The sequence below is a fragment of the Mobula birostris genome, chromosome 3 (assembly GCF_030028105.1).
Source record: "Mobula birostris isolate sMobBir1 chromosome 3, sMobBir1.hap1, whole genome shotgun sequence".
Classification (NCBI taxonomy): Eukaryota; Metazoa; Chordata; class Chondrichthyes; order Myliobatiformes; family Myliobatidae; genus Mobula; species Mobula birostris.
The window spans coordinates 168705272-168732231 of NC_092372.1; the positions used below are offsets into that span (position 1 = coordinate 168705272).

The window sequence follows — 26960 nt, forward strand, 5'->3', positions numbered from 1 at the left end:
CTCTATTATGTTGCCACCACCTGCTGCTCCCATTTTGCACTCAGGCAGTGGGTGTGAATGAAATCACTTCCTCTCAAACTTCCGATGTCCAGATTGGTCACTGGTCAAAGCTCTATTTACCCTCTTAAAGATACCATACTGACTTTGGCCTATTTTAACATGTGCTTTCAAATACAAGGTCATCTAGGTCTTGTTGCATCTTTCCAAACTCTCAAGACAAATACAACTCTGCCTTTCAGAACCATACTGAATAACCTCACATTTACTCCCATTACACTGTAGCTCCCAGTTACGTGTCCACTCAGTTAAGAGTTGAAATACATCAGAATAAAAGGGATTTATGAACTTTAAAAAAAGGCTAATTCTGTTGGTATGGGAGGTAAATTGGCTTAGTTAGACTTAGAAACTGTATTAAAAAGTTTCCCAGTTCATAAACAATTAAAATACTTGAAAAAATGTTAAGAATCTCAATGAATAACATTCCATCAGGTAAATGATCCATCAGTGAACACATATTATAAGAAAAGACTAAAAACAAAAAATTGGTAATATTGCCAGGATCAATAGTAAATCTGAGGACTAGGGGAACATCATAAGCAAGCAGATGATAAAACATGATAAAAAGGGACAAGATGGAATACAAAATAACCTGGCAAAGACTATAAAAATGCAAGAATATTTAATGTATAAAAGGGCAATGGGCTGCATAAGCAGCTGTTACTTGCTAAAAGAAAGGGACATAAGACATTTCACTGAAAAATAAATAACACTATCTGTTTTAACATGAGAAGTGAAAATAAGTATATGGAAAATTTTTGTAAGACATAGTTCTAACGAACTTAAATGAATGAATAGAGAAAAAACAGTGGAGTGGTTAATGGAACCAAAAGCTGATGTATCGCTAGATCTTCAGGCCAATACTGTCCTGGTCTGAAAGAGGAGCAATCTGTGTTATTTTCCAAGATTCAGTAGGTTTTGGATTTAATCCAATGGAATGGAAGGAAATAAATGTATCACTTCTATAGATGAAAGGGTAATGAGAGAAACTAGTTATTGGAAAGACAATTGTCAGGAAAATCCTGGAATTCAGTATGAAGAACGGTAGACTGGACATAAAAAATTGTTTTCAGGTTAGGAAGCAACCAAATTTCAATTGGAGTCACATGAAGTTTCTTCAGGAAATGAGAAAGTTAATCTTAAAAAGAATTAAAATAAGTCTGTATCCTTATAACAATTTAGGTTTAACTCAAGCTATCTTAATTTTCTCCATCTTACCTCATTCTTTTTAAGCATCTAATTCAACATATATGAATCTTAACTTTGTAGGAATAACATTGTTGTTTCTATATCATTAGGCTTAAAAATCTGTTGATATAGTTATTACAGATGACATGTACATACAGTACATGAAAGAATTTCCAAAGCCATTTCAAGAGAATTATATTGATTTACACACCCTTGCACTCAATGGTTTTCTCACATGGCCAGAATAAATGCAAAAGAACGTTTCCTTTAGCAATAGTGGAAAGAGACTACACAATTTAAAGATAAATGTAAAATATCTAAATTTCTTTTCTGTTCTAGTATACATAGATTTTTTTTCTGTGCCTGATGTTATGAAATAAACATTCCTTATTCTATAGTTCCTGATTAAATGGTGCTCTGTTATTAAATACTCAAGAATGGAAATTTGTTTTTCAGTTAGAAGTATTGTAACATGGGCAATACTGAACTCCATTTCTGAAGCTACAGGTTATGATGGATCTAAACTTTGGAAGCTGCATTCAATGTGTGTATGTGACTATTGCAATTTACTATTTGTGCCTAAGGATGATTTTGTGCTCAATAACATTTTAGATAATTTGCACGATAAAACCATTAATAATTATTTTAACAGAACAAAACAAATAAAATTACAAAGCCTCACTTACATTCCATAAATCTGAGGAGCAATTTCCAGTCGATTAAGGTGCATGTAAAGCTCCGTGTCATATTTTTTTAATAACTGATCCTGAATTCGATTCACTTTAGAAACTATTGCGAGTGATGGTCCTAGATCCTGAGGTCTAGCAAATGGTACAGCTGTGACCATCTCTTCTTTACCCTAAAGAGATAAAATGAGCACCAAGATCAAAACTCTAAAACTTTATTACCTATAAAATATTTCACTGTATTACTTAGTAATTATCTGATGAGCTTTGTAACTTTCTATAAAATCTCTGTTAATTCCAATTACTGTCACTAATGAGATTTCATGTCATGTCAGATACTGTGACCAAAGTACACTTGAATAAAAACCATGAATAGTATGCCACTCACCCTGAAGTAAAAATAACAATTTATCTTTTTAGTAGTTACTTTCTCCTTCTTAAATGTGTAATATAAATAGCACTGTCCTTATCTCTTGCTTTAAATTACCACTGCTAGTAATTACAAGTTTAAATTGTCAGCCAATCTCAGGTTATCAAATATTCTCGTGAAGAAACAACCAATTTTATAGAGCTAGCTCCAAACCAGCATTCTTAACTTAGGTTATAAGCAAGGATACAGGTGCTATTGAAATATTTGAATAGATTTATTAATTCTATTTCCACCTGTATGTGTACTACTAAACTCCAAACACAGGAACTGTACATTGAAAAACCAGCAATTAGGGAGTACAGGTTTCATTGTAGTCACAGTGATACACGTTGTTATTGAAATTTCAGGCATCTAACATTCCAGTTGTTTGCCAAGCTATCAATTCTCAAGATTCTCATCTGTAGCGGAGCAGTCAACCTATTTAAACATCACTCTTAAATTGAGGAACAGTCTTCAGTGTCCTTACTCCTTACTGGGGAAGGATATCAAGTATCCTCCTAATGCATCTCTATTGACCAATACCCGATGCTAATAAAGTCGTTCCAAGCTCACCTGTCAATTCAGGGCTATGAGAATTTACAAATCTTACAGGGTATTGTCCATTTTACTTTTTTACTATGTTTACTTTTGAAATAAAAGTTTTCATTGAAGCCCTTGGTGAATCTCTTGGAAAGGCTATGGGAATAAGAGGTATGCTATTACTAGGAAGTGTGGGCATCCAGACCAAAGCCTCCTTATACATGAATAATGTTGTGGTTTTCTGCTTGGATTCATGACTTGTCTGCAGATTGAATACCTCATCAATCAGTTCGTGTTGGCATTGAGTGCCTAAGTCAACTGCAAGAAGAACAAAGCCATGCTCCTGGGCAACTGGGATACTGAAGGTGCCAAAAATTTGATTCAAAGGGGCTGAGACATGCAACAGAAAGTGACTGGAGTGGAGGGGCTAGGTGAAACAAAACTTGAGACTGCAAAAGAGGCACTCTCTTCAATAACTGGGAAGAACCTGGTTATTGGGTAAGGTGCTCTCTGTGCAGCAGTACCCAGTAGAGGTGTGGCCCATTCACTAACGAAGGGTCTTGGCCTGAAACGTTGACTGTTTATTCCTTTCTATAGATGCTGCCTGACTTGCTGAGTTCCTCCAACATTCTAAGCGTGTGGCCCGTTCACTGTTCCTCCACCCTGCCAGTCACCGCAGCCTTCATCCAATCCCCACTGCTGCACAACTTATCCTTCATCGAAAGGTTCTTCCAGGCAAACACCTTGGACCGCAAATCCTTCAGGCAGTGGTCTCATGAAACTGCGGGACAAAGACACATGGGGTTGTTCCCTATACAGGCTGCCCAGGTCATCTGGCAAAATGCCTCATCGCCAAAACTCACCAATAAGTAGCACGACCTCACTTGGTTTGTGAAGAGTGCGGCCCTCCTTGTCAGTTCCTACCTACAAGGTGAGAATCTCATTCCCAATGCACACTGCTCCAGGTACAGCCGGGATGAGGAAGAGGACACGGTCACCTACTGTATCTCCTTGCGGACTGTATATGTGCAGAAGGTCTAGAGAAGGATGCAAGTGGTTCATCCAAGCAACTGCATAACAGAGGACTTTCTGATCTATGGGCTTTTCCCAGGGACACAAGTTCCACTGGTAGAACACCAATTCATTGGTCTGTCCAAAACCTGTTGATTTTCCAGCACAATGAGATCTCCACTGTTGCCAGCCGGCTCACTCCAGGCTGCAGGTGTATGTGTTGAGAGATGCACTGAAACACATTGCAAAAGCTGAATGGGAGGAATTGCAGTCTAGCCATTGGACATTGAGGGTCTGGGTCTGGTCTGAAGCTCATCAAACAACGAAAATCTGTATCACCTGAGTTGGGTCACTTGAGTGGCAAACAGAGCTAGATATACAAAAATGTGCTCACAATACCAATGTACAGAAGTGGTAACATTCTGAATATATAGACTGAATTACGTGGCAAATGTAGAAAGCCATGCACTGCATTTTATCTTTTGTACTGATAATACTGGAATTACATTGATATTAGTATGTCATTCTGAGCCATATTATTTCACATGGGCAAAAGTTAAGGAGTTTTCACAAACTGGAAAGTTTAGGGAATTTTAGAATATAAGGCAGTAGTGGAAAGGTCACCAGTCCTGGGGCAATTAAATTCTTGGATTGAAGTAGACCACACCTGGAGAAAGGAGAGTCACTTAGGACTGTGGGAAATAACAGAAGTAAGAAGGTCACAGTGGGTCTTAAAATTAAGCTGCGAATTTTAAAATCAAAGTGTTGTTCGACTGGAAGCCAAAGCGACTAAATGAATCAAAGAAGATGTTTTCATTTTGTATATTTGAAATAGTTCACCCTATACATGCATTTTCAAATAAATTAGAAAATGTTTGAGCCTAAATACTTCATGACATGTGATTACATGCCTGTGCAGCAAATAATTTAAGACCAAATCTGTTCATTCATGTTCCTCAGAACTAAATGTTTTAAAAATTTCCCTAAGAATTGTAAATTTAACAAAATAGTTATTAAGCTACTAAGTAACAGCATTTCCAGACTATACAAATAATTGGTGGCCAGTCAGTTAGGAATCAGCTCAACAAAAATTGGCAATCTTAATTGTTCAGCATGATTGGCCAATATTTCCAATTTGGCATCAACTATAATTCGAACACCTTGGCCAAAATTCTTTTGTCAAAGTCATTTATAACAATAAGAAACATTGGCTTTAACACTGATACCTATGAGACTTCATTATACATCACTTTCCACTCCTAATACTTTCCCCATCTTTGAGCCAAGGCTCACAGGTTTGTGATTTGAGAGTTCATCTCTTGTTCCATTTGATACTTTCCAATCTATTAGTCCTCTACTTGATCACAATTAGCTTTGAAATATGTCAGGGAGAAAATTTACTATCTCTTCAATCAATTACAAATATACACTTGGATACAAATTGTTCGAAGCTGAGGCCTAGTTTAGTTTTGAGAATCTAGGGATTTCAACAGGACTTTACAACACAAATGATTTTCTGTCCACACTCTCCCTTCTAAACCAGGGTCACCTAACATTACTGGTTTGGTGACACTTTTGATTTTCTCTGTTCTGATCTCTGTCCCAAAATATTTGTACTTTACAAGAATTTTTGCCAACCCTAAAAATATTTACATTAAATAGTATTGATCGAGCAACTAAATACATCTGACTGTTTCTTTTGTGTTTCCTCCATATGATGGTATCCATTGAAAAGACATAGCAAAATGAAATGTACATTGTCTTATATATCACAATACATTATCACCCAAGAAGTTATTTATGAAATTCTGTTGAGGCAGCTGCTCCAGAACAAAATATCTGTTCCAACAATTTTCCCTAGAATTTTTGAAGACTACTTATACTTTTGGTCATGAACAAATATAAAAAAAACTTTTGTTTAAGGAACCAATGATTATATAGGCAAAATCTACTTACCATATTACCATATCTCTCCCTCTCTTCCCAGAATGAAAGGGTAATTTACACATTTGATGCAACCATACTCACTGGAGAATTGTTTTTGGTCACAAATATTAAGATAATTAGTATAAACTGTTTTAAACAAAAAATAAACCATAAGTTAAGCTAATATCACTGTCAGTGCAATAATACTTAATCTCACAATTCTCTATTGTACCCATTGGGACCTGTACATTTTGTCCCAATTAAGTGACTGCTCCGATTAGCCGACTACTACTATGTCAACTGAGTCCTCAGGGGGCCGGCATAAGGCCAATTAGTCTAAGTTTCATGGAAATAGTTAAAAAGGCATAAAAGAGCCAAACTCCTATTTAACTGAGAAACAAACTATGTTTTAAATGAAATAGGGAACAAATTAAAACACTGTCAACACTGCTTCAGTATTATAAAACTGTATATTAGTTCTTAACAGTTCATCCAGTGTATAATGCTGCATCCTTTTGATTGACTGTAAATGAACAAAATCAGTGCAGACTCCTAGTGTAGATAATGGAATGCCTTCATACAATGATATTGACTATTGCATCTTCCAAATCTTCATTTTTATTTTGAAAATTAAAGTTCATTATTGATATCTTCAAATTCTTCATAGATCCTAACTTGTTGAAGTACTGAAATCCCAGCATTTTCACTCCTGGCTGCTTCTGGCATCTCCAATCCTGAATGCTTGAAATCATAGTGAATAAAACAGTTCTGAATTGTCTTGCTGCTTATTTCTCACCAACTATCAGTGACAAAAATCACTGCTTTTTGAACATGAACACGTGCAACTGATGCTATTTAAAAACTGCTCACTCTAAGCACAGAGTTGTGTCTAACGGCCACACAAATATGTCTAACACTAGTTAGAAACTGCTCGCTAACAATTTCCTGTCCCAATTAAGTGGCATAGCGTCCCATATAAACAAAGCAGATCACAGCTATTTTCTCCATTAGTTTTTGTTGTTTAAGGTTGTCCCAAATAAGCAGTGGCCCAATTAATTGGACTCCCCTGTATTTACGGATAAAGAAATGAACAAACCTTTAAAGGAGCCATTAGGAGTAGACAATATTCACAAATGAATGTCATAAGGGAATCAGAAATCAGCATTTCTCACAAAATTTCAGAAATAATTAAATAACTTTGTATTGGTAACTTGAGAAAAATATTCATCCTTGAAATATAATTTGCAATAAATTTATGATTGAAAGAAACATACCTTTCTTATTTCTCTTTCAAAACTTGAAAACCATGGTTCTGCAGTGTCCATAAGTCGTGAAAACATTGCACTGACAAGAGAACAGGGCCAGTTTAAAGAAAAATCTCTCAAGAGAAAAGAAAAATAAATGTATTAAAATTTAGCATTTTAACTTACTAAGCATCATGTTCCAAAAATTCAGGGTTGAGGAGAGTTTTCATTTCCTCACTGTTGAGATATAAATCTGCAAAATTAGTTATATATTCTTTTCTACACTAACAAATTCATTTATGTTTGCTACTTAGCCTATAAAAACTGCCAAAATCCACATGCATATTCATATCAGACAGAGTAAAAATAGCTAATTTTATAACCATCTTTTACAATGTGCGATACCAAGACAATTGCTAGCAATATAATTGAGATTATTGACATATTTATCTTTTGATTAACACAGTGATTTCTCCCTTCTCCCTCATAAATCCTACTCCATACATCCATTGTATTTTAGTTTATTTTATATAATGGAGCCATTATACACTGTCCAGATAGCCCTGGACAACAAAGATTTATTGCTTCCTGACTATTTTTACGCATATATATTGATTTTGGGCTGCCGTTCATGAAAATCATCATGAAGTTTCCCTAACATGCACCATTTTTTGAAATCACTTACATTTATTATTTCAATTTTGTAATTCAAGTCAGAATAACTGATGCCAAGATTAAGGAAGGCATTTTTGTTCATCTACAAATTAAACAGGTTATCAATGACAGACAATTCAAGGAATATTTAGTGGGACAGGAGAAAATCGCATGAAAGGAATTCAAGGATGTTGTTGAAAATTTTCTTGGCAACTACAGAGCACCAAATTACGTGCAGCTTGTTGACAATATGCTTCAAGCATACAAAACCATGAAGTGCAACATGTCACTAAAGATTCATTTCCTGGATTCCCATTTAGACTTCCTCCCGGCAAATTATGGCACTGTCAGTGACAAGCATGGTGAAAGGTTTCACCAGGACATTATGGTCATGGAGAAACAGTATCAGGACAACTTGAATCCATCAGTGTTGGCAGTTTATTGTTGGACACTTCAGCAAGAAGCCTCAGACACTGAGTACAAATGAAAATCATCAACAAAATATTTTAGCTTAGTTGAGCTATTGCAAAGCTTTAGCACTATTATGCAATTAAATGCAATTATATGCAATAAAACTTAATTTCTTATTTCTCCAAATTCCTACATGACACAACTGGTCTGAAATTACATTTGTGTTCAGTTCCAAGTGGTCTATCATAAACAACATTTCTGAAAAAAAATTGTTGTCCAGTGTAATTTACTCCTCAAGTGTGCCAGGAACAATACAGTTACTGCAGATGCTTTTCCTTATCCCAAGATCTATCACTTCTATGAAACACCTTGGAAATATTAGTCAAGATTGATATCTAAGCTTTGTTGTTTTTTCTTGCGACTTCAGCATTCATTATGTATTATCTATTTAGAACTCTGGAAAACAACTTTGTGTAGGCTAAGTGACTAATCTAGTTGCTTTATATCAGTTCCATTTATGTAAGCGAAACATTCTTGTGATGGAAACATTGTGGTCAATCAAAAGCAATTGTGTGGGTTTAATATGAGATCAAAAAGAATAGTTATTTTTTCCCCTTTCTTTTTTCCCTTCTCCACCCCTACCATTTATTCACTGGAATCCACCATACCTAAATGTACATCAACTTGCAGATGCTGTGCTTTAGAAAAACTAGGAAAGCATCCTTCATCTTTTCTCTCTGCCAATTTACCAGACAAGACTAAGATATTTGCACTCCTGTTTTTATAAATGCAAATCATAAAGCTTTAAAACAGTGAGAACTGCAACCTTCAAGAAGTAATGGCTCCCCTATTAAGGATTGACTTGTACTCTGCATAAAGGGGAAAACAAGACCTATTTCAACTGCAAAATCTACCATTTGCAAAGATCCAGCATTTAACTGAATAAAACTTGCCTTGGATTAGCCGTCTCACTTGCATGTAAAAAGGCTTGTTGATCACAGTGCAGAATGAAGACAAGAGGAGCCAGTAGTTCGTGCATGCCCTAGAAAGTTAGCATTACAAATAATAATTTTGAATCGAAGTATAAGAAAGCACATACTCTGGAAATAATCTGGGTGCCTGATAAGTGCAATCCATTTGCTGGGTCAGCAAATTCGGACAGTACCATAGCAGTGCCAGTGCTGCTAGAAGGCAGTGTTAACCTGAATTCTTCATGCTGACATATATCAAACTGCTATGGACTCCCAGGTATATTGCATTTTTGAAACTTTGAAGATTTTGCATGGTATATACCATGCAAATTACTTAATTATTCCACAGCTACTATTTATATGTCTAGACTGGTCTATAAATACAAGATAATCATTACTTTCATGTTTAGTTGCCATAGTAAAAGACAAAGAATTAAAGATATAATCTTTCTAATAGTCTGCATGGACATTTAAATGCATAATAAAATATGATCTTGCTTTATAAGGTAAAAGCATGCACCTCTGCAGACAGAAACGTACTTGAGAAATGACAGGATAATTCTTAATGAGAAATTCGCTATATTTAAGTGCATAGAAGTTCCTCCTGCAACAATCTTTGAGAACACAACATGAAAACACATGCAATGTATAACTTATAGCAGACTTAAATGCTTTAGGGACAGAATGTTATGCCCAGAATGAATGCATATTTATTCTTAGTAAATGTCACAAGACACTTTTTCTCACAGTCCAATTTTAAACTGCTTAATTATTCAACCAAACCTGTACAGTATTTCATTACCTGCTTGTAAAGCAGCTGCTCATTTTCTCTCGCATAACAAAACAGGATATCTGTCAAGATCTGCCTCACACTTTCTTGTTGGAAATACTGCATTTCAGGAAACCTGAAAGACACAACATCTCAGTTATTAGAATAGTTGTTGATGCACATAATCTGAATAAATGTTGTTCCTTTTTTCTGCCTTGTACAGGCCCATTTCAGCAATCCAAACAGATGACCTTTTGTTCGTGTTACAATGGCCTTAAGGTTCTACTTGAAGCCTGCTAGTTTGTAATAAAAATTTAAAAAAATTACAATCCAAAATGTATATATTGTAAGTATTAAAATAAATTACACATATAAATCTCAGAAAAAATAATAGTATATAACCTCTTATAAAAGCAAAAAACACTTGAGTACCACACGTGCCAGATGAACTGAATACCTTACTTAAGAACATGCATCATACGAGCCTGGACAAGTACTCCTATGCCAGCTTAACTGAGCAACTTCATTGTTCAACTATAGTGCCCTTACCTACTTCCAAATAAAATCAAAGCTCTCAAGATATTAATGTTATTAATAACACTTCATGTCATGCCTAAGGTAAAGTGACAGATTGCATTCCTGAACCAATGTGATCCTTGCAGTGATAGTGCAAGGCAAGATATTCTAGGATCTCACAGGAAATACTGAAGAAGCCCTTTTTACCAAGAGTATGGCATAAATGAAGAACTAGCTGCATTGGGAAGTAGTGAAAATGCATGTTAAGGAAGGAGGATAATGATATAAGCAAATTAGGAACATAGGGTTATACTGATTGAGCCAGACGAGAAAAGATGACAAAGACCTGTAGTTTTTAGACATTAAGGGGAATCAAGGAAAATACAGTCAGTGCAGGAAAGTGGTGTTGAGGTAAATGATTAACCACAATTGTTATGAATAGCAGGGCAAGTACATGGGATAAAATAGTCTTCTTGTTCTTCTTTTGATTATGTTCTTATGAACGGTTCCTTAAGATTGTCATAGCTGGGGGGAGGGGATAGGTAATGAGGATAAGCTCCAACTATCTAGTAATGCTCCCAAAGGTTTGCATCTCAAATAGCCTCTAACAATCGAGCTCAGCTCCTGTCCTTCATGTGTGGCTTAGCTACTAAGCCCAGTGGAACTGTTTCTACTGACAGGAGAAGGGGCAAAGGTGGGTACCTGGTGCCTTAAAAAAGTCGTTTCGGGCAGATAGGGCTCGTCATGCATGGTTGGCAGCTCATCTCGGAGAAGGAAAACTCTGGTCTCAAACCTGTGCCACCTTGTGGCTCTACCCACTCGGGGAAGGTTCCACGAGTAAACCCCGAAGGAAAATCAGGACTTGCAGTCCCTAAGTTTAATGCTGACTGGCAACTCCTGTAAAGCCACTGGTGCCAAACTGTATCAGTCTCTGACGTTCCTTTGGATTCATCAGCTTTGTAGAGAGTGGGAGCCTACTGCATGGGCAACAGCTTTCTTTCGTACTGCCCTGGCTAGTGTACTGGCTTGCATATCGACTATATGTAGACAACTTGGATGTAACATCCATGGTCGGCCCTGACCTACGGAGGGACTCCTCTCTATAATGAACATAGGAGCTAGGAGGAGAATAAACACACCTGAAGGTTATCTGGGCCAAGTATCTATCTTTGACCATTGATTATGATACCAAACAACGATGTTAAGAAAGCAGAGAGGCTTCAAAAAGACACACAGGTTTAGTGTATAAGCAAGGACATAACAGATGTAATTTTATATGAAAAGAATATAAGATAGTAAAATAAAATCATTTTAAAAGATGAGAATTCAAAATGTCATCGAAAACAGGGTTTTCAACCAAAAATGGATGTTACTAGGATGCAGAACTGTCTAGGCATCCTTGTATATGAATCACTAAAAATTAATATGCAGGTAAAGGAAACAAGAAAGGTAAACAAAATGTTGGTCTTTAGTGGAAGAAAATTTGAGTATAAGAATAGAAACATCTTGCTCCTCTTCTATAATGCCTTGCTAAGACTTCATCTGGAATTCTAGTTTTCCTACTTTAGGGACAATATATGTGCCATTAAGGAAGTGCACCAGAGGTACACAAGATTAATTCCTAGGCTAGAGGACTTATTGTACAAGGAAAGGTTAAGGAGCTATTTTCTTCAGTTAGCATTAAACAGATACTATTGGAAATACTCAGGAGGTCAGTTAGCATTTATTTTGATTTCAGATATGATCCATAGCGTTTTCTACTACTTTCAGTTACTTATATGGAAATAGCAATGGCCTTTTTAAATCGGAGCAAGAGACCGAGAGAGAAGGAGTAAGGAATCTCGGAGAGAAGACATTTTTTCTGTTTTCCACTGCTCGGGGTAAAGGGGCTAGACTGCACAGGCGCGTGACGTGGAGCGTCAAAGGTTTAAAAAGGAGAGTAATTTTCAATGGTCCTTTTTAAATTGGAGCAAGAGGCCGAGAGAAAAGGAGTAAGGAATCTCGGAGAGAAAACATTTTTTTTTTACACTGCTCGGGGAAAAGAGACTAGACTGCGCAGGTGCGTGACGTAGAGCACCAAAGGTTTTAAAAAAAAGACCACCATATACAGCGGGCAGCGGAGTGAGAGGGAGCAGAGTGGGACGGCTTTGGCGTGAACAGGCAGAGGCGAGGGTAGGTTCCAGTAAATTTTGTTCTGTTTGTTTAGAGTAGGGAGAATGCCAGGCAGGATGTTGGAATGCTCCTCTTGCAGGATGTGGGAAGTCAGGGAGACCTCCAGCGTCCCTGACAACGACAACTGCAAGAAGTGCATCCAGCTGCAGCTCCTAACAAACCGCGTTAGGGAACTGGAGCAGGAGGTGGATGACCTTCCGATCATTCGGGAGAATGAAGTGTTTATAGATAGTAGTTTCAGGGAGGTAATTACGCCAAAGTAGCAGCGCACATGTAATTGGGTTACTGTCAGGTAAGGAAAGGGGAAAGGGTAGGCAGAGCAGGGTTCCCCTGTGGCCATTCCCCTCAACAAGTATACCGATTCGGATACTGTTAGGGGGGATGACTTACCTGGGACAAATTGTGGCAGCCAGATCTCTGGCACTGAGTCTGGTTCTGCAGTGCAGAAGGGAGGGTGGAAGAAGAGGAGAGTGGTAGTGATAGGGGACTCGATAGTTAGAAGTACAGAAAGGAGATTCTGTGGTCATGACAGAGACTCTCGGATGGTTTGTTACCTCCCAGGTGCCAGGGTCAGGGATGTCTCTGATCACGTGCACAGCATTCTGAAGTGGGAGGGTGATCAGCCTGATGTCATGGTACACATTGGTACCAATGAAGTAGGAAGAAAGAGTGAGGAGGTCCTGAAGAGTGAGTATAGAGAGCTTGGTAGGAAGTTAAAAAGCAGGACCTCGAGGGTGGTAATCTCAGGATTGCTACCTGTGCCACGTGCCAGTGAGGGTAAGAATAGGATGCTCTGGAGGATGAACACATGGCTGGGAAACTGGTGCAGGGGACAGGGTTTCAGATTTCAGGATCATTGGGACCTCTTCTGGGGCAGGTGGGATCTGTACAAGAGAGACAGGTTACACCTGAACTACAGGGGGACCAATATCCTTGCAGGAAGGTTTGTTAGTGCTTTTGGGGAGGGTTTAAACTAGATTTGCAGGGGGATGGGAACCAGAGTGCCAGAGCAGATATTGGAGCAGGGGTGAAAATAAATATGTTAAAAGTTCATGCAAAGTCACAAATAGAAGGGTTGTGTGTGGTGGTAATAATCTTCCGAGGTGTGTCTATTTCAATGCAAGGAGTATTGTGGGGAAAGCTGATGAGCTGAGGGCATGGATTGACACATGGAATTACGACATTATAGCCATTAGTGAAACTTGGCTGCAGGAGGGGCATGACTGGCAGCTTAATGTTCCAGGGTTCCAATGTTTCAGACGTGATAGAGGCAGGGGAATGAAGGGTGGTGGGGGGGAGGTAGCATGGCTAGTTAGGGTAAATGTTACAGCGGTGCTAGGCAGGACAGATTAGAGGGCTTGTCTACTGAGGCCATATGGGTGGAGCTGAGAAACAGGAAAGGTATGACCACATTAATGGGGTTGTATTATAGACCACCCAATAGTCAGTGAGAATTGGAGGAGCAAATCTGCAGAGAGATAGCAGACAACTGCAGGAAACATAAAGTTGTGATTGTAGAGGATTTTAATTTTCCACATATTGATTGGGATTCCCATACTGTTAAAGGTCTAGACAGGTTAGAGTTTGTAAAATGTGTTCAGGAGAGTTTTCTAAATCGATATATAAAGGTACCAACTAGAGAGGATGCAGTATTAGATCTCCTATTAGGAAACCAGTTCGGAAAGGTGACGTAAGTGTGTGTAGGGGAACACTTTGGTTCCAGTGATCATAATACCATTAGTTTCAACTTGATCATGGATAAAAATAGATCTGGTCCTCGGGTTGAGGTTCTAAACTGGAAAAAGGCCAAATTTGAAGAAATGAGAAAGGATCTAAAAAGTGTGGATTGGGACAGGTTGTTCTCTGGCAAGGATGTGATTGGCAAGTGGGAAGCCTTCAAAGGAGAAATTTTGAGAGTGCAGAGCTTGTATGTTCTTGTCAGGATTAAAGAGAAAGTGAATAAGAATAAGGAACCTTAGTTCTGAAGGGATATTGGAACTCTGATAAAGAAGACGAAAGAGATGTATGACATGTATAGGAAACGGAGCAAATAAGGTGCTTGAGGAGCATAAAAAGTGCAAAAAAATACTTCAGAAAGATATGAGGAGGGCTAAAAGAAGACATGAGGTTGCTTTGACAGTCAAGGTGAAGGATAATCCAAAGAGCTTCTACAGGTATATTAAGAGCAAAAGGATAGTAAGGGATAAAATTTGTCCTCTTGAAGATCAGAGTGGTCGGCTATGTATGGAACTAAAAGAAATGGGGGAGATCTTTAATGGGTTTTTTGTGTCTGTATTTACAAAGGAAACTGGCATGGAGTCAATGGAAATAAGGCAAACAAGTAGTGAGGTCATGGAACCTATACAGATTGAGGAGGAGGAGGCGCTTGCTATCTTGAGGCAAATCAGAGTAGATAAATCCCCAGGACCTGACAGGATATTCCCTCGGACCTTGAAGGAGACGTGTTGAAATTGCAGGGGCCCTGGCAGATATATTTAAAATGCCGGTATCTACGGGTGAGGTACTGGAGGATTGGAGGATAGCTCATGTTGTTCCGTTATTTAAAAAAGGGCTCTAAAAGTAATCCCGGAAATTATAGGCTGGTAAGTTTGACGTCGGTAGTAGGTAAATTATTGTAAGGGGTACTAAGATAGGAGCTACAAGTATTTGGATAGACAGGGACTTATTAGGGAGAGTCAACATGGCTTTGTGCGCGGTAGGTCATGTTTAACCAACCTATTAGAGTTTTTCGAGGAGGTTACCAGGAAAGTGGATGAAGGGAAGGCAATGGATGTTGTCGACATGGACTTCAGTAAGGCCTTTGACAAGGTCCTGCATGGGAGGTTAGTTAGGAAGATTCAGTCGCTAGGTATACATGGAGAGGTAGTAAATTGGATTAGACATTGGCTCAATGGAAGAAGCCAGAGAGTGGTAAGGGAGGATTGCTTCTCTGAGTGGAGGCCTCTGACTAGTGTGCCACAGGGATCAGTGCTGGGTCCATTGTTATTTGTCATCTATATCAATGATCTGGATGATAATGAGGTAAATTGGATCAGCAAATTTGCTGATGATACAAAGATTGGAGTTGTAGTGGACACTGAAAAGGTTTTCAAAGTTTGCAGAGGGATTTGGACCAGCTGAAAAAATGGCACATGGAGTTTAATACAGACAAGTGTGAGGTATTGCACGTTGGAAGGACAAACCAAGGTAGAACATACAGGGTTAATGGTAAGGCTCTGAGGAGTGCAGTAGAACAGAGGGATCTGGGAATACAGATACAAAATTCCCTAAAAGTGGCATCACAGGTAGGTAGGGTCATAAAGAGAGCTTTAGGTACATTGGCCTTTATAAGTCAAAGTATTGAGTATAAGAGTTGGAATGTCATGGTGAGGTTGTATAAGGCATGGGTGAGGCCGCATTTGGAGTATTGTGTGCAGTTTTGGTCACCTTATTAATAAGGTTGAAAGGGTGCAGAGAAGGTTTACAAGGTTGTTGCTGGAACTTGAGAAACTAAGTTATAGAGAAAGGTTGAATAGGTTAGGACTTTACTCCCTGAAGCGTAGAAGAATGAGGGGAGATTTGATAGAGGTATATAGAATTATGATGGGTATACATAGAGTGAATGTAAGCAGGCTTTTTCCACTGAGGCTAGGGGAGAAAAAAAAGAGGACATGGGTTAAGGGTGAAGGGGGAAAAGTTTAAAGGGAACATGGGGGGGGGCTTCTTCACACAGCAAGTGGGGGAGTGTGGAATGAGCTGCCAGATGAAGTGGTAAATGCGGGCTCACTTTTAACAGTTAAGAAAAACTTGGACAGGTACATGGATGACAGGTGTATGGAGGGATATGGTCCAGGTGCAGGTCAGTGGGACTAGGCAGAAAAATAGTTCAGCACAGCCAAGAAGGGCCAAAAGGCCTGTGTCTGTGCTGTAATGTTCTATGGTTGCAATTATTTACTCTGTCTACCTTGAGCATCTTCCATATAAAACAATCCAATGGAAGTTATCCTTTAAATCCCCAGTGCTACTTGACAAACATGGTGTTGTATTCAAGTCAAAGCGACACCATCTTATCAAAGAGAGTCCACTAATATCTACCTTGACATCATGGTTCTGAAGAAATCAAGATACAACTGTTGTGTATTAAGATATAGAGAGGAATGTACTGTTGCAGTGATGTCAATATTGGCTGAATATGTTTGCTAATAACTCAAAGCAGATAGATTTGGACTAATAAACTATGTTATGTTTATCTTGATTCTCATGAACGTAACAGATTTGCAGTATGTCTGTGTCATGTTACCAGGATAAGCTGTTAAAGTCAGTGGTATCAGCATTACAGCTAACATGTTTTGTTGCACCTGAACATTTAACCACTTTCTAATGGAGTAAACGGTACATGTGAAAAGTAACAAATAGCACAATATTCACTGAATATACCTGCAAACACAATAACGTTAACTAGTTCCTGCAGTTCAATTTGGTAGTGCAGGCAATAACTAGCATTGCACAACACCCGAATAATGACCTACCTCAATGCATATTTCTGGCATATGCGGGGGGTGCACATGCTATTGTGGAATAAAAGTGCATGGAATTTTTGGAGACCTGGACCTCCGGTCTCAACCCATCCATCAATGAAAGTGTTTTCTTTTGGATCTGCTCAGCAAACCATCGTTATTTTGAACATCACTATTGCATTTCCTTTCCCTTCTCTCTCTGTAAAATCCCAGCTTCTTGAGCTATTTTAGTAACTTGTTGAAATTAGTCTTTTCTGATCTACCTCCACGCTTTCACATCCTTTATAAAGTCCAGTGTCCATAATAGGACACAATCTTTCAGCTGTGGCCAAACAAGAGATGTCCATCATAGATGTTCGCATTCAAGTGATTCAGTGATGTCTTCCTTCTTCATAGAATGGGGCTTCCCTTCCTCCACCATTGATGCCGCTCTCAACTGCATCTCTTCCCTTTCTCAGACAGCTATGTTCACCCCATCTTCCAACCACCTTAACAGGGATAGTGTTCCTCTTGTCCTCACCTACCACCCCATGAGCCTCTGTATCTAACACATCTTTCTCCATAACCTCCACCATCTTCAATCAGATCCTACTACCAAACACGTGTTTACCTCCCAATTCTCAGCTTTCTCCAGGGATCACTCCCTCCATGATTTCCTTGCCCATTTGTTCCTCCCCATTAATCTCCCTCCTGGCACATCCCTGCAGGTGACTGAAATACTACATCTGCCATTCACCTCCTCCCTCACCTCCATTCATGGCCCCCAAATGATCCTTCGAGGTGCAGCAATGCTTCACCAATGAATCTGTTAGTGTTGTCCATTGTATCCACAGCTCCCAAAGTGGCCTCCCCTACATTGCTGAACTCGATGTAAATTGGAGAACCACTTTGTCAAGCACATCCATCCCATCCACCAAAAGTGGAATTTCCCAGTGGTCAACCATTTTTATTCCTATCCCCATTCCAATTGTTGGTAAAATGGCCTCATCTTCTGCCGTGGTGAGGCTACTCTCAAGTTGGAGGAGCAACACCTCATAGTCTTTCCAGCCTCCAACCTGATGGCATAAATATCAATTTCTCCTTCTGGTAATTTTTTTTCATTTTCCTTCCCCCTTCCATTCCTCACTCTGGCCTCTTACTTCTTCTCTTTACCTGATCCTGGAGTCCCTCGGTCTCTTTCTCCCATGGTCCACTCTCCTCTCCTATCAGATTCCTCCTTCTCCAGTTCTATATCTCTCCCACGCACATGGCTTCACCTATCATCTTTGAGCTAGTCCTCCTTCCCTTCCCTCCACCTTTTAATTCTGTACCTTTCCCCTTCCTTTCCAGTCCTGATGAAAGGTCTTGGACCGAAGTGACAACTGTATGTTCATTTCCATAGATGCTGCCTGACTTGCTAAATTCCTCCTACATTTTGTGTGCGTTGCTCTTTAATAAAGGATTTTTTCCTACACACCACTTTACAAGGTTTATCCTTTTGAACACTAGTTTCCCAATTTCCCCTAACACCTACAAAGATAATGCATACCTGTCTTTCTTCTATTCCTGCACCACCCTTATCTGCTGTTTCCCTTCATTCACCATACCACATTTATCTTATTTGAATTTTCTGCCTTAAATTTTATCTGATGCTTTTGTAACCATTCCTTGAACCTTATTATGTCCATTTGGAAGTATATCCAAGCACAAGTTGCACAACTTGGCAATAACAATTAGCACACAACAATGAAAACACATTGCCATCCATAGCAGTAAAACAGCCGCAGAACAATTTGCAGCTTAGGTGTGTGAGTGAAAGATCAATTGTGGTGGGAGTCTGGACCCAATGGTGTATCTGGCAAGGCACTGAAAACTTGTGCCAACCAACTGGTTGGGGTGTTCAAGGACATCTTCAATCTCTCACTGCTGTAGAAACTACTGTTTTGAAACTACTGTTTCAAAAGGGGAAAAATCATATTGGTGCCCAAGAAGAGCAGGATGTACTGCCTCAACAACCATCACCCAGTTGCACTCACATCTACTGTAATTAAGAGTGTTAAGAGGTTAGACATGGCTAGAATTAACTCATGCCTAAGCAAGGGTCTGGCACTGTTCTCTGCTATCAAATTCTTTCATCTTCAGTCCTTCATCTTTTCCCAACTATCATCTCCCAGCTTCTTACTTCATTCTCCCCTCACACATCTTCACACTCGCCTGCTCTCATCTATCACCTGAAAACTTACTCCTTCTCTCCCCCATCTTCTTATTCAGACTTCTTACTTCTTCCCTTCTAGTCTGAATGAAGGGTCTTGGCCTGAAATGTCAACCGTTTAAATCCCTCCACAGATGCTGCTAATTTGCTGAGATCCTCCAGGATTTTGTGTATGTACTCTGGATTTCCAGCATATTCAGAATCTCTTGTGTTTATGACCCAATTCAATTTACCCACTGGCCTCTTCAGGTCTACAGGAGATGCAATCTTACAGACTCTCCAACTGACCTTGCACCACCTGGAAAACAACAATACCTACTTCAGGTTGCTGTTAATTGATTACTGCTCAGCATTCAACACCATCATCCCCTCAGTACTAATTAATAGTTTTCAAAATCTGGCCCTCTATTCCTCTCTCTGAAGCTGGATCCTTGGCTTCCTCTCTGGGAGACCACAATCAGTACAGTGCAGAAATAGCACCTCATTCTTGCTGACAATTAACACTGGCACACCTCAAGGATGCGTGCTTAATCCACTACTCCTCTCTCTACACCCACAACTGTGTGGCCAGGCACAGCTCAAACGGGATCTATAAATTCACCTATGAAACACCTGTTGTTGATAGAATCTCAGACAGTGACAAGGAGGCTCACAGGAGTGAGAGAGATCAGTTGGTTGAGTGGTCTCACAACAACCTTGCATTCAATGTCAGTAAGACTAAGAAACTGGTTGTGAAATTCAGGAAGGGAAAATTGGGCCAACACACAGCAGTTCTCATCGAGGGGTCAGCAGTGGAAAGGGGGAGCAGCTTCAAGATCTTGGCTGTCAACACCTCTGAAGATCTATCCTGTGCTCAACATATTGATGCAATTACGAAGAAGGCACGTCATCAAATATGTTTCACTGGGAGTCCTAAGAGATTTGGTATGTCACCAAAAACTCAAGCAAGTTTCTATAGATATACCATGGAGAGCATTCTGACATGTTGCATTATCATCTAGTATGGAGGCACCAACGCACAACATCAGAAAAAGTTGTAGAGGGTTGTAAACTCAGCCAGCTTTATCATGGGCAGGAGCTCCCTACCATCGATGACATCTTAAAAAGGTGATGCGTCAGGAAGGCGGTATCCATCATGTAGGATCATCACCATCCAGGGCAAGCACTCTCCTCAATACTACTGTAAATGAAGAGGAATGGAGGCCTGTAGATGCACACTCAATATTTTAGGAACAGCTTCTTCTCCTCTGTCCAAACATTTCTGAACATTCTATGAACACTACCTCTGGAGTTTGCTCTTTTTTTCATTATTTATTTCCATATATTCTTATTGTAATTTATAACTTTTACCTGTTCTACTGTACTGCTGCTGCAAAACGACAAACTACACAACATATGTCAGAGACAATAAGCCTGATTCTGATTGAGCAGTTCAGAAATTGTAAACAGATTGTACTAATTACACACCCTTGTCAGCCTTTGTTGGTTTTGAATTATACATATTGCACATGAACTTTAAGGAGTATATTGAACTTATAGAGATTGCACGTGAGGTAGGAAGAGCACACAGGCATAATGTGCAGGAGGAGTATGTGAATTTCAAAACACAAAAAACTTTAAATTCAATGATTACAGACATCGCTTTAAACAGTTAAACCAGCTGTGATAAACATGAGCATCCAACACTACCGATTCACAATGAATACTGTCCACCACCCAATTCTGCTAAATTCAGGGCTCTCTTTAAAATGAAATGACCACACCTCAAAAATTGCATTACTTCAAAATTAGAAGTAACCATTATATTACTTCTCACAGCTCTCCAAAACCATTTTTAAGAAGTCCCAGATATCAAAATCCAACTGGTATATTTAACATAGTTTTGCTGTGTATACTCAGCTACAATAACTGATTTATATGCTTTATTTGGCGAACTCAAAAATGGCTTTCATAAAATAATGGCTCTATTTCCTAGGCACCAATAAAATAAGAAACACCAAGAACAGAATTCGACTTTAGTCTTTTCATGATTAATGGCAGAACACCCCAAATAATTACAACATTTCCTGTAGTTCACTCTGAGCAATCCACTAAATTATAGCAATACACAGATGTAGATATACACACCAACAAGACCTACTCAACTGGGCCACAACGTTTAAAATTGTGAGCATGTTGGTACATGAAGAGCCTACTGTACTTGCCAAGTCACCCAAGTCCTTTTCAGAACCAGATCCGATCTCTACAAAAAATGTAATCAGTACAATCAGTATTTTTGCACTATATTTGGAATTGATATGATTCTCTTTTGAATGCTTCCACTGTGACAGCATTTACCACACTAGATGGCAGTCTATTCCATAAGATGATGTCAATAACTGTAAACAAGTCATGCCTAATTACATTATATTCTTAACTTACAAGACTGCTTCAACTGTCACATGTGTGTGTAGCAAAGACTGGAAATGGTTACACAATTCACTTTGATATGAACAAGAAAATGTACAAAATGTTGACACCAAATTCAAGCTGTGCAGCAATGATCCAATATAGTAACTGTCATGTAACAGGTTACTTCTGATTATGCACAAACAAGTTAGGTGAGTGCTGTAATCTTGACACTGCAAATATACAATTACAATGCTCCAAGTGCATATATAAGCTAAAAATCAGGAACTGATTATTACTTCGTTTGTTGTTCTGTGCAAAGGTAAATTTGCAATAGAGAATGTAAATGCTGAACTACTTCACTGACTTGAAAGTTTAATTGTTTCTCTCTCTCTACAGATGCCATCTGATCTGTTGAGTAACCCTAGAATTTTATGTTTTAATTTCATATTTCCAGCAGACGCAGTCTTTTTTTGCTTGTCATATTCAGTTCCATTGTCTTGTTCTTTCTTCATAGCAACTTACTTTCTTGTAAATGCTTATCCATTTTTTTTCGAAAACCCTCACTTACTCAGTTACTACTGCCCAACAAGTTCTACTCACAACCAGTCTGGTGTAAAAATAAAATTTTACCTCATGATCCTGCTGTGGTTTCTGCTCATCACGTTGAATCTGTGTATCAGGTGTCTACCATTCTAAATCTCTACCAAGCTATCTCTTAAACCTTCTTTGTTCCTATGAAATCCATCACAAATCGTTTAGTTAAACATTTATCTGTACCCCTTCAACTCTGCAACCATTCTTATAAATCTCTTCTATACTCTCAGATTTCCACTTCTACGAAAGTGTCGTGACCAAAACAGTCAGTGTCCCAACTAGTCCTTTGCAAAAATTGAACACCACACCCATACTTTTGTACTTTATGCCTCTACTTATTAGAGCTAGATTCTATATAGCTTACCAAAACTCTCAATGTGCCCTGCGTATTGAAGGATTGATGCACCTATAATCTCTGTTTCTGCATAGTTCAAAATCATGCCTCTTAGTCAATATTGTCCTTCCTTTGTCTCCCTTCCAAAAATCTAGCATGTTACTCTTCTATTATTTCATCAGCCATTTGTCAACCCAATCTACCAGACTATCAACATCTTCTGCATTCTATTACTTCCTTCTCAATGTTTACCAAACTTACAAGTTTTGTCACAAACAAGAGAAAATCTGCAGATGCTGGGAATCTGAGAAATACACACAAAATGCTTTAGGAACTCAGCAGGTCAGGTAGCATCTACGGAAAGAAAATACAGTTGAAGCGAAATGTTTCACATCGACCGTACTTTTTTTCCATAGATGCTGTCTGGCCTGCTGAGTTCCTCCAGCATTTTGTGTGTGTTACAAGTTTTGAGTTAGCTCCCACTTCAACATTTTATCAAGCACATAAATTAAAAAAATTCTTGTGCCAGCAATAACTCCTGGGGAACATAACTACATGGTATCCACTGAAATACAACAGTTCATCACAACTCTGTAATTAAACCAATATTTTCCTCATCAATAGAATTTTCTTTATTCCATGATAACGTGACCTATTGATCAGTATATTTTATGGGCTTCAATTTTGCAAACTAGCCACTTATGCAAGACTATCAAATGTCTTCTAGAAATGCATCTAGTTGACATTCACTGCATTCCTTTCATCAATCCTCTATGTTACCTCATTAAAAACATATAACTGTTATTAGTTGAACATGATTTTCATTTAACTTGTATTAAATTTCCTTTATTAACTAAAACTTGTCCAAATACTTGTAAATATATCATGTTTACTGATTCTAAAAGCTTCCCCAATGCTGATTAAAATGATGAGTCTGCAGTTGTAATGCATATCCTTTCACACCTATTCCAACAAGGCCATCGTATCTGCCATTGTCCAGTTTTCTTGCATCAAAAAAAATTGGAATAATGCTACCCAAGAATTCCTGAAAATATTAAATTATGTTCCGTAAGCCGCTTCTGATAATCAATAAGTTGGAAAAAATATTATCCACAGTAGTAACATTTAATTTCAAGTAACTTGTTTGCTATCAGAAGCTGTTTGATTATGGAAGTCAAGGGTTGAAGCAAAACCAATATCATTATGGGTCAAGGGCAGAACTCTTTAATGGCTCAGGTCAGACAAAGGAAAATTAGCTATTGTTAATATTCAGCCAACAGCACAGTTGCAGGATTTTCACTGGGTCATAGTCTTCAGTTGCTTCATCAGTGTATTTCCGTCCTCCATATAATTTGTAATGGTCTTGTCCATATACAACTCTCTCATGTTCTGCACCATTCACCCCTCCAATAATAATAACAATAACAAAACAATTCCTGTCAGACAAAGAAAAGAAGGCAGGCTATACACCAGGAATAGTACAAAGCCAGATTAGGGCTCATAAACTTCAGCTAATGTTTATTACCAATCATACACAAGTAAACAGTACCAGGGACACAAAATTCAGAACTGTTAACATCCAAGTGATCACTATTGACAAGAAGTCTACCTGAAGCAACCAAGTCAACACCTGGGTTGCCACATCATTGGTGGGTAGTCTGCTATCAATAATCATCTCTTGATCCTTCAAACACATTACCATCTACAAATCACATTATCAATGCGCTGGAATACTCAGTACCAGTCTTAATTGATTCAGCAGCACCACCCTTTCCAACCATGATTCACCACATATGCCCCAGTGCTTCTTCACCATCTACAGGTTTGAGTCAAAGTTGCAATGTAATTCTCTATACTTGTCTGGATGAGTGTCACTTCAACAACACATAAAAACCTTGACAAATTCCTAGACAAAGCAGTCTTAGATCAACATGTCATCCACCACGCTAAAATGCCATTGCTTCCACACTAGAAAACAGAAGCTACAATATATACAGACTACAAAATACACCACAGTTCCTCAGCTGAGCACCTCCAAGAGCATCTCCCAAAACTGCAACTTTGACCACCAAGGAAGATAAGGGCATAAAGCACAGGGATCACCACAAGTCATCAAGTCACACATCATCCTAACTTGTGCAGTTTAAACCTTTGAAGATGATACACAAAAACGCTAGGAATATTTTCACAGGAGAGGGAAGGGATGAAGCTAAGAGCTGGAAAGTTGATTGGCAAGAAGATACAAGGCTGGAGAAGGGAGAGGATCAGGGGACAGGAGGCCTATGGAGAAAGAAAATGGGAATGGCGGACAAAGCGTAAGTGTTCAGCGAAATGGTCTCTCAGTCTGCGTTGGGTCTCGCCAATATATAGAAGGCCGCCAGATCCTGCTTTCTCTGTCCGCCAGAGGAAGTAGGATCTCCTAGTGGCCACACATTTCAATTCCACGCCCCATTCCCATTCTGATATGTCCATCCACAGCCTCTATGGACTGCATTGGTTCAAGACAGCAGTTTAACACCAACTTCTCAAGAGCAATTAGAATGGGTAACATGTAAACAATCCTTAACTAAGTGAAATATTAAAAAAAATTCTGATGTTCTGATTTCTATCTTTGAAACACAATCTAAGCAACAATAATCTCTCAAGCAACACACACAAAATGCTGGTGAATGCAGCAGGCCAGGCAGCATCTATAGGAAGAGGTACAGTCGACGTTTCAGGTCGAGACCCTTCGTCAGGACTAACTGAGAGAAGAGATAGTAAGAGATTTGAGGGGGAGGGGGAGATCCGAAATGATAGGAGAAGACAAGAGAGGGAAGGGATGAAGCTAAGAGCTGGAAAGTTGATTGGCAAGAAGATACAAGGCTGGAGAAGGGAGAGGATTAGGGGACAGGAGGCCTATGGAGAAAGAAAATGGGAATGGCGGACAAAGCGTAGGTGTTCAGCGAAATGGTCTTTCAGTCTGTGTTGGGTCTCGCCAATATATAGAAGGCCGCCAGATCCTGCTTTCTCTGTCTGCCAGAGGAAGCAGGATCTCCTAGTGGCCACACATTTCAATTCCACGTCCCATTCCCATTCTGATATGTCCATCCACGGCCTCCTCTACTGTCAAGGTGAACCCACACTCAGGTTGGAGGAACAACACCTTATATTCCGGCTGAGTAGCCTCCAACCTGATGGCATGAACAATGATTTCTCTAACTTCTGTTAATGTCCCTCCTTCCCCCTCTTACCCCATCCCTTACTTACTTATTTGTTTGTTTATTTATTTATCTATCTATCTATTTATTTCCCCCTTTCTTTCTCTCTTTTTACTCCATCTGTCCTTCTCAATATATCTTCCTCTGATGCTCCCCTCCCCTTTTCTTTCTCCCTAGGCCTCCCGTCCCATGATCCTCTCCCTTCTCCATCCTTGTATCTTCTTGCCAACCAACTTCCCAGCTCTTAGCTCCATCCCTCCCCCTCCTGTCTTCTCCTATCATTTCGGATCTCCCCCTCCCCCTCAAATCTCTTACTATCTCTTCTTTCAGTTAGTCCTGACGAAGGGTCTCGGCCCAAAACGTCGACTGTACCTCTTCCTATGGATGTAGCCTGGCCTGCTGCGTTCCACTAGCATTTTGTGTGTGTTGCTTGAATTTCCAGCATCTGCAGATTTCCTCATGTTTGCGAACAATAATCTCTCTTCTGATAAGGCATATTACAGTCTTCTGGACTCAGTAATGAGTTTAAAACTTAAAAAAAAGCTATCTTACCTTTTGCATTTTACATTGTTAGCATTCATGGTTTTTTTCCCTTCTGGCAATTTCAGATAATTATTCAGCTTCCCCCAACTATAACTGCTCCAGACATACCTTTTGTTTTTCACTCCTAGCTCAAGATGCAAGATGTATTCTTATGAAGGAAAATGCTAATGAATCAGTGCTAAAATAAATCATTATAGCATTGTATCAGGTGCAGGAACCTGATGCATATCCAGCCATATCTCACTCCACTCCTTGATGTGGAGTATCTGCTTGAGAAGCTTAGTGTTTGTTGGGCTGGGACAGTTGCAGCAGATGCTCGTTGCTAAGAGGTGAGTCAGCAATGTACCCTGGCCAGCACAGTGAGTGTGGGCCATTGCTTGGGCCTGGCAGCAGCTGCTCCATGTGTTGTTGCCATCTTGTTGGATGTGATGGAAGCCAGTGTTGCTCCATCTCTGTTTGGCTGCATGTCCCAATGGCCAATGACTGTCATTAAGATTGTTAAATCAAACAGATTTAACAATTAAGTGGGGGGGGGGATACAGAAACTGAAAGCAGATGCAACAAGAGGTGATGAGAGAAACCGTCTGGGCAATCTGTCAACACATGGGACAGATACTTCCAGTCCCCTGCAAAGGT

At 39.2% G+C, this 26960-nt stretch overlaps 1 protein-coding gene across 3 annotated transcripts in view; it reads right to left on the reverse strand.

The window, feature by feature from the left end:
- Positions 1-26960, reverse strand: part of tbc1d5 (TBC1 domain family, member 5) — a 482783-nt gene that overhangs the window by 180889 nt on the left and 274934 nt on the right. For all 3 annotated transcript variants that reach the window (XM_072253653.1, XM_072253652.1, XM_072253654.1), the window contains 5 exons: positions 9900-10002; positions 9080-9168; positions 7248-7298; positions 7092-7161; positions 1932-2104 (listed from right to left, as the gene is read on the reverse strand). In XM_072253653.1, the coding sequence (XP_072109754.1) occupies positions 1932-2104; positions 7092-7161; positions 7248-7298; positions 9080-9168; positions 9900-10002 (486 nt within the window). The remainder of the gene's footprint in view (positions 1-1931; positions 2105-7091; positions 7162-7247; positions 7299-9079; positions 9169-9899; positions 10003-26960) is intronic.